The sequence below is a fragment of the Melospiza melodia genome, chromosome 22, assembly GCF_035770615.1.
Source record: "Melospiza melodia melodia isolate bMelMel2 chromosome 22, bMelMel2.pri, whole genome shotgun sequence".
NCBI classification, from domain to species: domain Eukaryota; kingdom Metazoa; phylum Chordata; class Aves; order Passeriformes; family Passerellidae; genus Melospiza; species Melospiza melodia.
The window spans coordinates 11,465,339-11,481,586 of record NC_086215.1 but is presented as its reverse complement, the minus strand read 5'-3'; the positions used below and the strand labels follow the sequence as shown (position 1 = coordinate 11,481,586).

Genomic DNA, 16,248 nt, shown 5'->3' with positions numbered 1-16,248 from the left:
CGCAATTTGTTTTGGAGCCCTGAGCGTTTCTCTTGCGTCCCTGCCAGGCTGGGCTGGGGTGGGAACATCTCATTCATCCTTCTCATGAATCAGCCAGGCCAGGAGAGCTCTGGCTCAGGTGCCCCTGCCCTGCTGTCCCTGGCACTGCCTGGTGACACAAACTGCAGGAGAGGAGGTTCAGAGGGAGCTGGGGAGGGAATTGTCCCCTGTGAGTGAGGTGCCCCAAGAGAGCAGCTGTGGGTGCCCCAAGGCTGGGCTGGATGGGGTTGGATAAGCCTGGGACAATGGGAGGTGTCCCTGCCCTATGGAATGAGATGGGATTTAGGGCCCTTCCAACCCAAGCCATCCGTGCCCTTGGGAATGAGGGGATTTAGGCTCCTTCCAACCCAAACCATCCCTGCCTTTGGGATTGAGGGGATTTAGGCTCCTTCCAACCCAAACCTTTGTGGGGTTCTGTGGCAGGGACAGAGGGCAGCAGGGAGCAGCCCTTCCCAGTGGCTGTGCCAGCCTGGTGGATTCCCTGGGCATTCCTGCTCCCTCCTGGAGCCCTTGGCACTTTGTGCTTCCACAAGGGGATGGATGGGAGCCCTGTGGTGTGACAGAACTGCTGCTGCTCCTTTGAGCTGCTGCCTGTGATTTCCCTGAGCTTCTGCAGCTCCTGTCATGTTCCTGCTCCCTGGTTGTCCTCTCTGGTTTTATCTGCTTTTCATCATGTCTCTCTCCAGGCTGGAGACTCCTCCTGGTCTATTTGGCCTTGCCTTGCACAAATCACTTTAAAACCCACAGTTACCTCTGGAATTAGTTGAATAATCTGTTTCTCTGTGCTGTTTCAGCTCTGAGGAGGGGAGCCAGAAGTGTGTGTGACTCCACGGTGGGCTTGTCTGGAATAAAAAACCTTCCCTGAATTTTGGGGTTTTGATCACCTCTGAGAGCTGTTGGCTCTGTGGCATATCTGCTGTGGCTCTTTTCTGAGTGCTGATTTGCAGAGCTCTCTGTGTGCAGAAAGATGATTGCCCTCCTCTCCCTTTGGATCAGTTGGAATTTATTGATGCTAATTTTTGTCTGACATTTTATCACGAGGTCGGTCAGTGCCCCAAGATCTTCCTGTTTGCAGTCTGGTTTTGGTTGGACTCCAGTGGATAATTTGCAGTCATCCCCATCCCCTGTGAGGCCCTGCAGGCCTGGAGAGCCTGGTGGGACCCCTCTGATGTTTGCTTCAGTGCTCCCCTTCTGTTTGTCTCCCTTCATCCCATCACGTCCTGGCCCGGCAGGTGTGGTGACAAACCTGCCTCTGTGGTTCATTTCTGCGAGACTTTGTGGTTTTCAACACTGTGAGGAGACTCTTCCTCCTCCCACATCCCTCTATTATTTTCTGCTTCCATAGCAGGGGCTGTTCTGCAGGAGTCTGGAGCATAAAGAAGTTTTTTGTCTCCAAGCTCCAACCCTTGCTGTTTGTAGCAGCTTGGGGCTGGGCAGAGGGGAGGATTTTCCCAGCAGTTTATTAGCAGGAATTAGCACTTTCCCCATCTTGCAGGCTTTAATTTATTTTCACATCAGCCTGAAAGCTGCTGGGCACTGACAAACGTGGCTGAGGATGTCATGGCTTGGGGTGAGGGGAGCGAGACAGGATTGTGTCCCTTGGGATGGCTCAGGGAACAGGGTAGGGTTGGCCACCGGCTCTCAGGAACAGCTCTGGAGGCCATACCAAGGGAATTGTTCTCTTTTTAGGTGAATTATCTGTTTAGGTTTAAATCTGTGGTGTTTGGTTGGTGTGAATGATGAGCCTGGTGTTGTTCCTGAAGGCTGGGTGGTTTTCCTGGGGAATCTGGTGTGCACAGAATCCTCCAGAATTCCCATTGGGACTGGCAGGGCCTCCCTGCCGGATTGTTTCTCCAGCAGTGAGTCCTGGTTCCTGCTTTTCTTGAGCACTGGGGTTGACTGGACTTTTAGAAGGATTTGCTTTGGCTCCCAGGCCACCCTACAAGCCCAGGAGGAGAAAGGGGGAATGTCCTTGCTGGGAAGGGATGGAAATCTGCTCCCACAGCAGAGAGGGGCCTGATGCAATCCACAAATAGCCTGGAGAGGGCTGAGTCAGGAATTTCCGGCAGGGCTGGTGACCTTGGCTCTGCAGGCCGAGTGCTCCGGGTCTGCCCCTTCTCCTGATGCTGGGAATGAGCCCCGGGAGCCCAAGGACAGGGACGGGGGCAGAGCTGTGTCCTCAGGCCAGCACGCTTGGGATGTTGTGCTGCAAGTGCTCAGCTGAGCTGATTTGCGTTTTATTTGCACATTGACACAATAGAATGGGCTGGTTGCAAGTTACAGAAGGATTTGGGCTGAGGGAACCTTAGAGACCCTGCAGTTCCAACCCCCTGCCATGGAAAGGGAACCTTACACAGCCCAGGTTGCTCAGATTGGTTCCACCAGGCCTTGCACTGCTCCAGGCTGGTTTTTCTTGTTAAAGAGATGAGGAGGGGCCAGGCCTGATGATGAGAGCTGCTCCCCTCACCTGCCAGGAGCTCAGGATGTGCAGGATGAGCTTTCCCTCCCTGTTTTCCCCAGGGTTATTTGGGCTTTGCAGCCCCCAGGGACACCAGCATGGCCTGTTTGCCTTTGTGCCTGCTGGAACCAGCTCTGCCAGCCCTTCCATACCCCTGGACACAGGGGATGCCTGGGGCTCATTGCCACTGGGAATTTCTGCCCCTCTGGGAGGACCAACACTGGGAAATTTCACTGGAGCTGGAGATGCTGAACTGCCTCTGCCCCTCGTGGGCTGCTGTGGGACCAAAGAAGAGGGAAAAGGTTTCTCTGTGGGGCTGTGCCTCCCGTGAGCCTGTCACACAAAACATTCATGTGCTGGCCAGAAGGGATGGGGAGGTGTGGGGCTCCATTGCTGAGGCAGGGCCGTCCAATGAGCAAAGTGGCTCTGGACCTGGAAGGTACAATTTCTACTTTTATCTTCTAGAAAATAGCATTTGCCAGCGGGGGAAAGGCTGGTGGAGCTTTGCACTGACTCACTCTTCCTGTTCATTTTCCACGTGAAACACACAAAATGCTAATTTCTCCGTGAGGCCTGTGGTGCTAAATTGCCTGTGCTTGTTGGATGGATGGATGGATTTGTCACAGGGCTCAGCTGCTCCGCACAAGTTCTGAGCAGCAGCAGCTCCTGACGTGGACAGTCCAGCTGTCTGTGGGGATGGGAGCTGGGATGCAGGAATTTAATCTGGGAGAATTCACACATTGTGAGAGTGTGTGTGGAGAGATGGGTGAGGGTGTGTTCTGTGTTCTGCAGGTCTGTACCCAAACCAGGATTGAAAAGCTGCTCAGGCTGCATGGGAGTGATGAGTGGGGTTGGGATGGGTCTGTTCATATCCTCAGAGCTCTTCAAACTCTGAATCAGAAGATCTCAAACCCACACCCATCACAGGGTGTCTCAATGAGCAGTGACTGTGACACCTCTGAGGAGGGACAGGGGATGAGGGCCTGGGGCTCCTCCTCAACAAGGCAGGACAGGGCCAGCAGTGACCTGGCTGCTGCTCACTGAGAGAGGAGGTGTTGGCAGAGAAATCAGCTCTGAAATGAGCACCCAGACCCTGCCACGGGCTGTCCCTGCAGGGCTGGGAGGGAGGATGTGCTCATCCTGGCTCCAGGGACCCAATCTGTGTCCCCACACATCCCAGCCATTGGGACACCCCACAGGGATGTCACTCAGAGGGAACAAACCCCCAAACCACAAAGAGAGGGGAGAACAACAGTAACCTGGTAACCAGCAGAGCTGTGGGAGGAGAAACAAACACGAGATGATTGTATATATTTAAATAACTATAGGGAAAGAAAGGGCAGCGTTTCCTGCATGCCTTGGCTCCCTGGAGGGGCTCAGGGAGCCTGGTGGTGGTTGAGGGTGGACCAGGATGGACCAGGGTGCAGGACAGGCTCTGCAGCCATGGCTGGGTCAGGGGGGACAGGACATGGCAGCCCTTGCTGTGCCCAAGGAGCCTCTGGGGAGGTGTCCCAGCCCTTGGGAGCCATCCAGACACTCACCCTACCATGGTCTGGGCCAGCAAAGAGCAGCTGGAGGCTCCTGCCCAGCCAGTGCCCGTTTGCTGCCCAGAGTTGGGCAGTGCCAGCAGCTTGTGTCCTGTGTCGGTGCCAGCAGCCAAAGGTCAGAGCCTGTGTGTGACTCTGCTCCCCTGTCTCAGCCAGGGACTGTCCTTTCAGAGGTGGCAGCAGGCACAGCAGCAGCTCTGGGGGCTGCAGGGACTGTCCCAAGCTGCGAGGTGGCTTTGCCTGAGGAGGGGACGCTGGGTTGGACACGGGGTGCTCGCTGTCCTGGCGGCACATCCCGACTCCCATCCTGGCCTCCTCCTCTCCTGGCCGTGCTCCTGGGGAAGGATGGGCTTGGAGCAGATCCTGCCAGCAGGGCCTGTGCCTCTGGCTCCTTCTGCAGCCTGGAGGGGGAGAGGAGAGCTTCAGGCTGCAGGTTATGCAAGAACCTGCCCCAAATGTAGGTGTACCTGTTCCATTTGGACAGAAGGAGAAGATATCTCCATAAATTCTGGTGCTGACAGAGCAGAGGGGTCCCTGAGGGCTCTGGGGCTCCTGGCAGGTGTGGGCAGGTCCATCCCCCAGCAGTGAGGGGTCTGTGGTGACCCTGCTGGTTTGTGGTGGGAAGCAGGAGGTGCCCTGCGGTTTTTGGGGTGTGCAGTGTGGGAGGAAGCAGAGCAGGAACTCGGGCTGTGTCCTTCCTCTTTTTGACAGACATAGCTACAAACAATAATGGAAATCCTAACACCCATGGCAAGGAGCTCCCTGCCTGTGGATTTTGCTGTCAGGCAGAGCTGCCTGTTGGATCTGGGGAGCTCTGAGGATCTCCAGGAGCTCAGGGCACTGCAGAGCCACACCGAGCTCCTCTCTGGTTCTGTGCTGGCATTCCCAGCCCATGTTGCCAATTGTAGGATGGACCATGATACGAGCAGTGCAATGGGGAAGAAGCTAAGGGAGTAGGAGTCTGGTTTTAGGCTGGTGGGGATTTTGAGGTTTATGATGAACTTTCATTCCCAGAAGGAGGTAGGTGAGGCTTTCTGTCCCGGGGTGGATGTAGATTGCTATGGGGATTAGGCTGATTAGAAAGGTGCTGGCAGCAGCGAGGCTCCGTGGCCTGGTGGCACCAGCAGGGGCAGGGGGAGGCTGAGCCAGCCCGGGCTCAGGGAGGGATGGAGGGAGCTGAGGCAGGCGTGGCTCTGGGGCTCCGGTGTGAGCTGAAGCGGGCAGGGATGGCTCCATAGCAGCAGCAGAGGGGTCTGGCTGGGCCACCAGGGCTCAGCCCAGCACCAGGAGGCTGAGCAGGGCCCTGTCCCCTCCCCAGGAGCTGCCCAGGCTGGGACAGAGACGCTGCTGTAGCTGAGAGTGAGGAGTGTGGAGGTTTCCATATGCTGATGGCAGCACGCTGCCTTAGTGGTACAGGGTTCTGGAGGAAGGAAGGAAAGGGATGATAAAAATAAAGCTGCAGATCTGTATTTAGCTATAAACCACTCCAGGATTATTTTTTTTTTTTTTGGTAGTATTTGAAGACTATGCAATAAATGAGCTTGTTCATGAATTTTTTATTTTATACCACTACAGCTTTGAAGCAGTAGCCAGGTTGCTGTGGCATTTGCATAGCTCAGGATCCCTGTGGTTGGGAGGAGAGGTTGTAAATCCTCTGTGCCAGTGTCAGGGGATTTGTGTGCTGTGCAGGAGCACTTTTGTCTAAGACATCAATGTGCGATATCTCAAAGTCACTGTGCAGTTGATAAAGGCATCATGACAAACAAGCAAATGCAGTATTTCGTGTAGTGAAGCTTCATCCAGAATAAACAAATGTGCCAAAATTTTAAAATTCTGAATGATTTTGTATGCAAGAGTAAGAGGAAAATGCATTCAAAGTGTAGCTGCTACTGCCAATGGGAGACGAAGCTCAGATGCAAATAGCAGAAATTGTGTTTCCAGAGCTATTGATATAATTGGATTTTACTACACATTCTAAGTGCTGTTAAAGGACAGTGGTGAATATTTGCTTTGTTTCATGATCTGACACACGATCTGAGGCCAGGAGAGATGGATTAATTTAGTTGGAAATTATATTGTGGATATAAAAAAGCCAAACAGCACCCAAACCCCAAAAGGTGTGTTTGATACCCAGGAGAAGGGCTGGGAATAGCTGTGAGCATCCACAGCTCCCAGAGTGGGCTGGGTGGGGATGGTCCTGCCTGTCCTGCCCACCCAGGAGCTGTGGGGTGTCAGTTATGGGTAAAGATGCCCTGTGCACATGGCAGGCAGTGTGTCCAGGGCTCTGCAGCTCAGCACTCCTTTAAACAAGGTGCTCCTTTGAACAGGCACTGGATAAACCCTGGAGAGCTCTGGGTGTGACATTCTCCTTCAAACACAATCACAGACACCCCCATTTGGAGCCAGGCACCTGGCTCCCCGCTTTAAACCATGGCTATCATAAGAGGGTGGATAATTTTTAAAAATTGCATTTTCTCACGCTGAAATTTGCATTTCAGGGTGCTGTCCTGATGGCCTAGAAACAGCCTGCTTTTGGCCTCATTTATCATAGTTAAGCTCCAAGAGGAAAGACTTAATTGTGGCTTTCTTTTTCTTTTTTTTTTTTGTGCTTAATGTTAGATCCTCCTTTGCAACACGAGCTGGAGGTGGTCAGCAAACCTCAGTGTTTCTATCAGTGGGTCCAGAGGGAGTGCTTGAGTTGACAGGAGCTTGGTTTGATTTATCCTGAAGACCAAGTTTTGGATCAATGAGTAGCACAGAATAACCTCCCCAGTGCCCAAGGCCCTGCACAGATGCATCAGTCAGAGCAGAGCCCTGGCTGCTCTGTGCACGTGGCAGCTGAGAGGAGCTGAGCAGCTCTGGGGGGGACAGGACTGAGTGGCAAATAACAGCAGTGAGAAGCATCTGAAGCGCTGAGGGCGGGCTGGGCCGTCTGCTGGGGCTGTGCTCAGCAGAAATTCTGAAATCCTGCGTGCTGACTGCTCATCTGGAAACTCAGGAGCAGCAGCTGAGCAGGGCTTTGGGATCTGCTCGGCTGGGAGATGATTTGCAGGGCTGTGAGGTGGTGGAGAGAGAAGAGGATCTGAGGAGCCTCAGCTCCCATCCCTGCAGCAAATCCCTGATCTGTGCTCTGTGCTGGTTCAGCTGCTGGAGGCTCTTCTGCCTTTGCTTGTGCAGGGTATTCCGGAGGCAAAGCTGTGGGAAGATGCTGGGAATGGGTTGGAGAGGCTTTGGAGGAGACTCTTGGAAGAGCATCAGGCAGGAGTTGGAGCCTTTCAGCTCTTTGCTGCCTCACACTCCAGTTCCATGTGAGGGACCAAGAATCAGCTCAGAGGCACCACGTGTCCTCTTCCAAGCCCTGTCCTCCCCTCTTCCCACCAATAGTCTGTGAAATTGGTGCTCCTGTCATGGCAGGGATGAACTTCACTGATGGAGCCCAACCAGACAGGGTCAGGGTGCTGCCTTTGGGGTCTCTGCAATGGATGGCTTTGCTGCTTTGTGTGGTTTCAGTTCAGCCCCAATCTGCTGTGATGGGCAGCAGGGCTGTACCCACGTTCTGGTTGGTGAATGTGCTTTGAGAAAAGAGACCAGAGACAGCCTTTAACTTTCTGAAAGAGCTTTCTGAGGACTGGCTGGGTTTCATCTGCTCCCTGTGTGTGGTGGCCACACGCAGCTGTCTGTGAGCCACCACCTTGGGTGTCTGCCAGGCACTGCCCATCCCTGATGGAGCCATGGGCATGCCAAGGGATGGGTGATGTGTCCTCCTGTCCAGGGGCATGCCAGGGATGGGTGATGTGTCCTCTTGGCCACAGGCATGCCAAGGGGTGGGTGATGTGTCCTCCTGGCCATGGCCATGCCAAGGGTTGGGTGATGTGTCCTCCTGTCCATGGCCATGCCAAGGGGTGGGTGATCTATCCTCCTGGCCACGGCACTTGGCAGCTGGACAGGCGACTGACTCATCAGCCTCGGCGGTTTCCCATTTAATCCCGGGGCTGTTGGGATGATTTAAGTGCCAGCAGCCCGGAGAGGAGGTTGTGCTTGTGCTTCCAGCACGGCTGTGGAGCCATCGCCGTGCTGCCTCCCATCCCTACTTTTGGCGGCGGGGGGAGCCTGGGGGTGGATCCGGGCTCGGCTCTCGCTTATCTTGCGAGCAGTTCGGTTTCCTCCCGGCGCTCGGGCTCTTCCATTGGCTCCTCTTGCTCTCCGTCGCTCCGCCGCTCGCAGCCCATGTCCTGAGCCCGGCGCCGCTGCGCGGGGCGCTCCGGGGGACCCTGCCGGGCCCGGTGCCGAGCGGCGGAGCCCCGAGCCACCCATGCCCCCGGGGGGAGCGCTCTGCCGGGGGGGCACCGCCTGCCCCGCAATGTAACCGGGGGTGCGGGGGGGCGCGGAGGAGGCGCCGGGGCGGGCGGGGGCGGGCGGGGCAGGGCAGGGCCCCCGCGCCCCCCCATTGTCGCTGTCCCCTCTCTGTGTCTCTCCCGCAGGCTCTCGTCGCCCGGCGGCTGCGGCGGCGGGGACGGCGGCGGGAGCCGCAAGAGCGGGGTCATCCTGGACATCGCCTCCCTGAAGATGACGGAGCTGGAGTCCGAGGTGCTGCCGCTGCCGCCCCGGTACCGCTTCCGCGATCTGCTGCTGGGGGACCAGTCCTTCCAGAGCGACGACAGGTTCGGGGCACAGCGCGGGGACAGCGAGCCGCCGGCGGGGACACACGGGGCTGGGGCTCTGCTGGGGAGGGGGGACACACACGGGGTGGGGGACGCACACCTGGGATGGGGGGACACAAACCTGGGATGGGGGGACACACCTGGGATGGGGGGACACACCGGGGACAGCCGCGGGACGCTGGAGGGGACACACCGGGGACACGGGCGCGGAGCTGTCCGCGGTGCTGCTCCCGCCCGGTGCGGAGCTCTCCGCGGTGCTGAGGGCAGCGGAGGCCGGGGATGGCCGCGGATGGCCGGGGCCGCTCGGAGCTGCGGGCTCTGGGATGTGCTGGAGCATCCGGCGGTGTGTGACACCGCCGGGTGTGCGGGTGGAGGCCGAGGGTCCTCGGGAACATCGGGGGGCCCCGGGGCTGGATGTGCTGGGAGCGCTGTGGGTGCACCGGGGGTGCTGTGGATGCCCTGGGAGGGTTGGAGATGCCCTGTAAGTTGTTGTGGATGCACTGGGCCAGCAGAGCTCTTGCTCCATCCTGGAGTCCCACCAGGGGCTGGCAAGCAGGAGAAGGGACCGATGTCTGGGGGAGGTGTGGGATAGTGAGGGGCTGCTGGAACTCCCTGTGGATTTATGTGGAATTTTGGCTGACAAGCATTTACTGAGGAGGGACGGCTCCTCCAGGCTGCCCTCGGAGGCTGTTTTGGCAGCAGGGTGACTCTGGAGAGCTGCTGGGGCTGTGGTGCTGCTCTCCCTTCCCTGGGATGACCACAGGAATGGCTTTTTGTGCTGAGCTCCTGCCTGGCTGGGATTGATCCCCAGGTTGAGTGAGCAACAGAGGGAATGCCGTGAGTGGCACGAGGATTCCACGGGCAGAGCAGTTCAATCGAGAGGAACAGGCACCTTCCCTTCAACTCTGCTCATACCATAAATACCAGTGCTAAAGGGGAGCCAGAGTTTTATCTTTCCCCACCAATTAATTGCATGATGCAAACAAAGAGAGATGTAATTGTTGCTGGAGAAAACCTTTCAATTACTGGTTAGTCCTTGACTAGCTGCTGTGTGCCTGGTACACCTGCATCAAGGCTTTTTGTGCATTTCTCTTAAGAGATAATTTCTTTTTTTTATATGTACAAGTATCATAAAAAAAAAAAAGTGTATTTGGCTTTGAGACTGTGAATGTGGGTTTTACAAATGTTCTCTATAAGTGTTCCTAACTTTTATCGCTGCATAAAATTGGTCTGGCTCGAAAAGGAATCTGTGATCCTGGAGGTTTTAAAGCCCAGATTTCCTTAACAGACACTTAAACATTAATATAGTTTTATGACACCGAGTGAGAAGTTAACAGGAAATTCCTGCTGCAGAAAATGTCTGGCTTTCAGAATGGCTGCGATATGGCTCATTTGGTCAAGTCTGAAGATTTAATAGTTTTCATATTTAAGTATTTGGAAGCATCTGACGTATGAAGATGGCAATAGCAGATTGTGTTCTTTATGTATTTTTCTGGTTACACCCCTTAACCTTCATTTTCCTCTAAATTTGAGTCTTTCTGATTCAGCATCTCTCTTTAATTTTAATGTGGAGATGCTCTGGGTTGCTTTGTTAATTCATTAGCCCCATTTCTCCAGAATTCATTAGCATTGTTTCTCAAGATATCTCTGTTTCACTGGCTCTGTGCTGTTTCCTTGAGTTATTTGATTTCCCCTTCATCTGGAAAACACTGATAATTTCATTGTGTGGGGGCACGCAGATCTCTGAGCCCACATTTGCTGTTCACTGGAGTCCACTTGGCTTCCCTGGGAGCTGAGATGAGCTGTGGGCTTTGGGAAATGTTGCTGTCAGGCCTAAATTCCAGTCCAAGTCATTAATAACAGTGGGACCTTGCGGCTGAACCGAGCTTGCTGGAGTAATTATGACTAGTTCATTAGCCTGCTCCAAACCCACTGAATCAGGAGCTGATTTAGGAAGAAAAAAAAAACGAGAAGCAGAAAGACTTTTTGGCTTTGCTGTGCTGGTGGATGATAAGCAGCTCAGAGCTGTGCTTTGAAGGATTTTGTTGCAGCCCTGGCAGGGATGTGCTGAGGAAAATCCCCCCACAAACTCTGCAGGGGTAAAACAGAGCTTGTTGGGCTTGGAGATGTAACACTGAAGGAAAGCACCCATAATGCTGAATATCTCATTTATTTGTCAAAGGAATGCTTAAAGATCAATGTCTGAAATATCTGATTGTGAACGTTACCCTGGGATGAGTGTGCTCCTGGAAGTGAGGAGGTTTCTGGGGTCAGCAAAGACTGAAAGGATGAGAGGCCAAAGGGGAGCCTGGGTTTTGCTGCTTCTGGAGAGTTAAAACTGCTCCTGCAGGAGATGAATTAGTGCATCCTCATCACAGGGGATGCTGAAGAGACACCAACCCTGGAATGAGGTAATGCTGGAGCTTGAGGAGATGAGAGCTCGTTGGAACAAGGAGATAATTAGAGAGCTGTGGTACAGCAGGGGGAGAGAGTGGGTCCAGATAACCTCTGAAACAGAAGGAACTAATCAGTGAGTTGATGTGGAATGGGTAAATTAGGCTGCTCCTAATTTACTTTTGTTTTTGGGATGTGAAAGCTGATCACAGTCGATCTGAGCAGGGCTTGCTCTTTGGCAGGTGGACTGATTGACAGGAGAATGAAATAACACTCTGAACATCCTGTGGTGGTGCAATAAATTGGCCAGGAAGCAAATAGGAAACGGCTGGCTGGGAAGGGAGTGTGGGAGGAAAATGGATTTGTGAGACAGAGAGAGAAAAGCCTAATGACAAGCAAATCTAGAGTTGTCAAGTCCAAGTGCTCCTTCCAGGATCATCTTACTATCTTCAGAGCTCACTGCCACGAAGGGTGGAAGGCTCTGGGCTCGGCTGTGTTTGAATTCTGGCATTGACATTTCTGCCAGGCAGGGTTAGGTGTCATTCAGCATTCAGCTCTGAGTTCCCAGAGGCTACAAACAGCTCCCAGGGCAGGAATCCGACTGCTGGGGCCTGGGGGGGATTTCTGCCTTGGGCAGGGAAGGTTCTCTTTGGAGCCTTGCAGTTGCCTCTGTTGTCTGGCATTAGTCCTGCCCAGCTCACAATTCCCTTCCCGTTTGGAAGGTGCTGTCAATGCCAGCACTGGGAGAAAAATGGATTTGTTCTGCTGGCTCCTGGCAGTGCTGCCTTTCTTACCTCACTGATGTTTCGTGGCCACGAAAGCACCCAGAGCCTCTGCAAAGGCAGAGTTTGAGAAGCTGAGCCTGTGACAAAGGGAAGGTGAGGAACTGGGGGCACAGAGGCCTGGCTGCCTTTTCACCTTCCTGGAGTGGGAATCCTTTGGGCATGGGAATCCTCTGTGCCAGGGAGATGTGAGAGCAAGGCCAGGGATGCTGGGGAAGGGAGCAGGAGCTGAGCACAACATCCCAGAGCCAGGCAGGGATGCTGAGGAGGGGATCAGGAACCCAGCCCAGCATCCCCAGAGCCTGGGAGGTGTGAAAATAGGACCAGGGATGCTGAGGAGGGGATCAGGAGCCCAGCCCAGCATCCCCAGAGCCTGGGAGGTGTGAGAATAGGACCAGGGATGCTGAGGAAGGGATCAGGAACCCAGCCCAGCATCCCCAGGGCCAAGGAGGTGTGAGAATAGGACCAGGGATGCTGAGGAAGGGATCAGGAACCCAGCCCAGCATCCCCAGGGCTGGGGCTGCCCAGGCTCCTGTTCTGAAGGGATGCTGCAAGTGCTGATTAAAGGCAGCTGAGAAAGCACATCTGCTGGGTGGGTAAATATTGTTCCACACCCCAAGCTGTGGCATCCCTTTGATGTTCTCTGTCCTGGCTGTGGCAGTTTTTGATCCTCCTGCTTTTCTCTCTTCTTGGACAGTGCTGACAGCTGGGTTGGGGCATGTATAAAAAAAGCCCATAAGTAAAATTAAACTGTCTCAGAAAAGTGTTCATTAGGAGCTTATTTGTTGCCTAATTTTAATAGTCTGAACACTTTCCAGAAAATCATCATCAGAAGCCACAGTCCTATTTACGGGAGCGAGAAGTAATGGATGTCACTTTGATTAAGTGCATTTTTCTGAGGCTAATTATCAGCAAAAAAAATCATTTTGATGGATGAGAATGTTTGGAAAAGCTGCTTGTGCAGAAGAATTCAGCAACTTCTCTATAAAATTTTAACATCTCCTATTTCAAATCAAAGATATTTTGGATGTTGCATAACCAAGAAAAGAGGATTTTGACAATTCTTTTAAGTTTCTGCTTTCAGTTTTTTTTTAGAGTCTTACAACTTCTTTGTCTGTGATCTGACATCTGGTCTTTGTCTCTAATTTGTCACTAAGTGGTGGCTCTGACTCTTAGGTCAGATGATGCTTGGCATGAGCAAAGTGAAGTGCTGCAGTATCAGCCCTGGAGGATCTCATCCCTGCAGTTTTCATGCTAACATGCCCCAAGTGAGTTCCTCATCAAAATGCATCATTACATTAATGGAGCTGGGGAGTTTTGTGTTCCCCAGGCAGGTTCTGTGGCTGAGTCCTCACTTCATTGCTATTTGATTTAATGGACAATTTTCCCCATTTTATTTGGAAGATGCAGATGCCAATGTGAAAATTCCAATTTGTATCCAGAAATTAGAGACATTTATTTCTCTGCTGGTGAGGTAATGGCCAATATTTTAAATCAGTGCACAGTCTGCTCAGGCTGTGGCCTCTGTGCCAGGGAAGGTTTGTACCTGGCATTAGGAAATTCAGCTCTGGTGCCTGTGTGCCCCAAAATTCCCCTGGGGGAGGCTCTTCATCCCCAGCAGTGTCACCCCTTGCTGGTAAGGCAGGATGGATATCACTGCTAATATCCCTTCCCTCAAAAATGGTGTTTAGAGCTATTCCCACATCCCTGGGTGCAGAATCTCTCAAGGGACAGCTCAGTGATGATGAGGTGCTGGGATCCCAGCTGTGAGTCCAGCAGAATTAAATTGCTTCTCCTTTGCTCCTTCCACCTGGCAAAGCAAATCCAAAGCAGTTACTAATTAGATTAGGCTGTTTAATTAATTAATTAATTAATTAGATTAGCCTGTTTTCCTGAGTCAAGGCTTTGCCAGGGAAGTTTCTGTGTGACAGCACAAGCAGGAATTTCCCCCTGCCAGCCCTGCACGGTGTGGGCACCTCCTCACTTTTAAAAGGGGCAAAACCAACAGATGCTGCCAGTGGATCCCTGAGCCCAGCCCTGGGTGGGACACACCAGCATGAGGAGCGCTGGAAGCCTGAGGCAGATTTATAAAATTGATTTGGGTTTTTATAAAATTGATTTGGGTTTTCTCGTGTTTTTAATGGTAGCATTCTTAATTGAGGCTTGTTTTCCCAGTTGTTCTGAAAGGCTGCAGGGATGATTCCCAATGCTGTGTCTTAATTGCAGTGCTGCTTGGAGTTTTTTAATTGATGTTTCCTTGCAGCTATTGGTGTGCTCTTGTCTCTTCATCTTGAGGCAGGTACCCCTGGACATTGGCAGGAGTATTAGGAAAATTATGAAAGTAATAGAGCAAAGAAGAAACGCAGTTCTCTTGTAATTGTAACTATTATTTTCTTTTATTTTAAATAATGGCCATTGCTTTTTTCCAGGGATATTGTTTTCACTGTCAGCAGTGGGCCCTGGCTTGCAATAAAAGCAAGTGCACGTAGCAGGCTGGTGGAATGAGCAGAGGTGCCCCTGGAGTGCTGCTGTGTATGGCTGTGCCCTGAGGAAAAGGAAGAACAACATTGATTTTCAGTTATTTAGTGCAATTTAACACTGTGGGCTCAAATTTCCGTCCCTCCCTGGGGTGGTTTTCTCTTCCCACTTATTTACTTTCCCTTTAGTTTCTTTTCTGTTTGTTGGGGGAATGGGTTTGAAAGAGAAAACAGCATTTCAAGGTACCTGAGTGAAGGGAGGAGCACGGCTTGGTGGGGTGGGCACGTTCCTGGTGCTGAGCTCACTCATTTGGGCAAAATGAATTGTTTCCCCTCAAGCAATTGTGCAGACACACTGAAAGTCCTAAATGAGAGATTTCCTGGCAGGCAGAGTGCAGAGGGTGTGAGAGATGCTGGAGTCCTGGCTCCTGCTGTGGTAAATGGAGCAAAGCTCCTTCCATGGGGTATTGCCATGGCTCTGGAGCCTGATGGGGCATCTCTGGGGGCTCCTGGGGTGGCTTTGGGACATCTCCATGCCAGGGGAGCTCCTGTGCCCCCTCAGCCTGCAGGGAAAGTGAAAGTGTGACCGTGCTCACAGGGGTTTTCGGATTGGGGAAGAGACGAGGGTCTGACTCCATGTTTCAGAAGACTTGATTTATTATTTTATGATATATATTACATTTAAACTATACTAAAAGAATAGAAGAAAGGATTTCATCAGAAGGCTAGCAAGGAATAGAAAAAGAAAGAATGATAACAAAGGCTTGTGGCTTGGACAGAGAGTCTGAGCCAGCTGACTGTGATTGGCCATTAATTAGAAACACCCACATGAGACCAATCACAGATGCACCTGTTGCATTCCACAGCAGCAGATAACCAATGTTTACATTTTGTTCCTGAGGCCTCTCAGCTTCTCAGGAGGAAAAATCCTAAGGAAAGGATTTTCCATAAAAGATGTCTGTGACAGGAAAGGGCAGGGTGTGAAACCTGGGCAGGGACCCCCCATGGTCTCCAGCACAGGGATGTGCACACACCAGGCTGCTGTTTGCCAGCACAGCCAGGCCCTGTGCCTGCAGGAATGCCCAGGAGGGCTCTGCAGCTTCAGGTGAGGCTGGGAGGTCGGGCTGAGCCCAAAGCTGTCACTGCTGCTGTAGCGACAGCACGAGAAACAACTTGGCAGCTGTAGCTGTAATTGCAGAGAATGCATTAAATTTTACTGCTCTGTTTTCCCACCACCTTCTCTCATCGCAGTTGCATCTTTGTTCCCAAGGGAAATAATTTACTGCTGCTCTGAAGGTGTTGCTCACTGCTTCTCCTGTGCACAGCCTGTTCAGTGCCTGGCAGCTCAGGCATTCCCCTCTTGGGGGACACAGAAGTTCCTGTCCCTCTGTCCCAGCCCTGTCCCCAGCCCTGCTCAGGTGTGAACTGCTGTCCCTCAGACCCCTGTGTGGCTGTGAGATCACCAGCAGAGTGAATAACTTGGTTGATAAATGCTGCTGTGCATGCTCCTGTGAGGCGTCTCACTCATTTTATTGTGGTCTGTGCAGCAGAGGGGCTTCGACAGGAATCAAAGGCTGGAATTTGAATCCAAAGCTCTCTGGTGGTGAGAAGTGCCACCAACAGACAGGAGCAATCCTTTCCTGTTCCAGCCCTGCTTGCTGAGAGGTGAGAGCAGGCTGCCCGTGGAGCCCTGCAGCGAGCACAGCTTTCCCTGCCATGCTGCATTTGCCTCTGCTCCACTGGCACCAGCCTGAGCCAGAGCAGAGGTGGAGGTGTTCCTGAGCAAATTTCCTCCTCCTGCTCCTGGCTCCAAGCTCAGCGTGCCTCACACAGGCTCTGTGCAGGGCTCTGCCAGCTGCTCTCAGCTTCCCACCAAGGCTTGGCAGTGCG

General features: G+C 52.9%; 1 protein-coding gene across 6 annotated transcripts in view; it reads left to right on the top strand.

Annotated features, from left to right (window-relative positions):
* KCNT1 (potassium sodium-activated channel subfamily T member 1) overlaps positions 1–16,248 on the top strand; it is an 80,555-nt gene that overhangs the window by 3,887 nt on the left and 60,420 nt on the right. For 5 of the 6 annotated variants that reach the window (XM_063174897.1, XM_063174899.1, XM_063174898.1 and 2 more), the window contains exon 2: positions 8,526–8,705. The exons of the other annotated variant lie outside the window; for it this stretch is intronic. In XM_063174897.1, the coding sequence (XP_063030967.1) occupies positions 8,526–8,705 (180 nt within the window). The remainder of the gene's footprint in view (positions 1–8,525; positions 8,706–16,248) is intronic. 6 annotated transcript variants of the gene reach the window in all.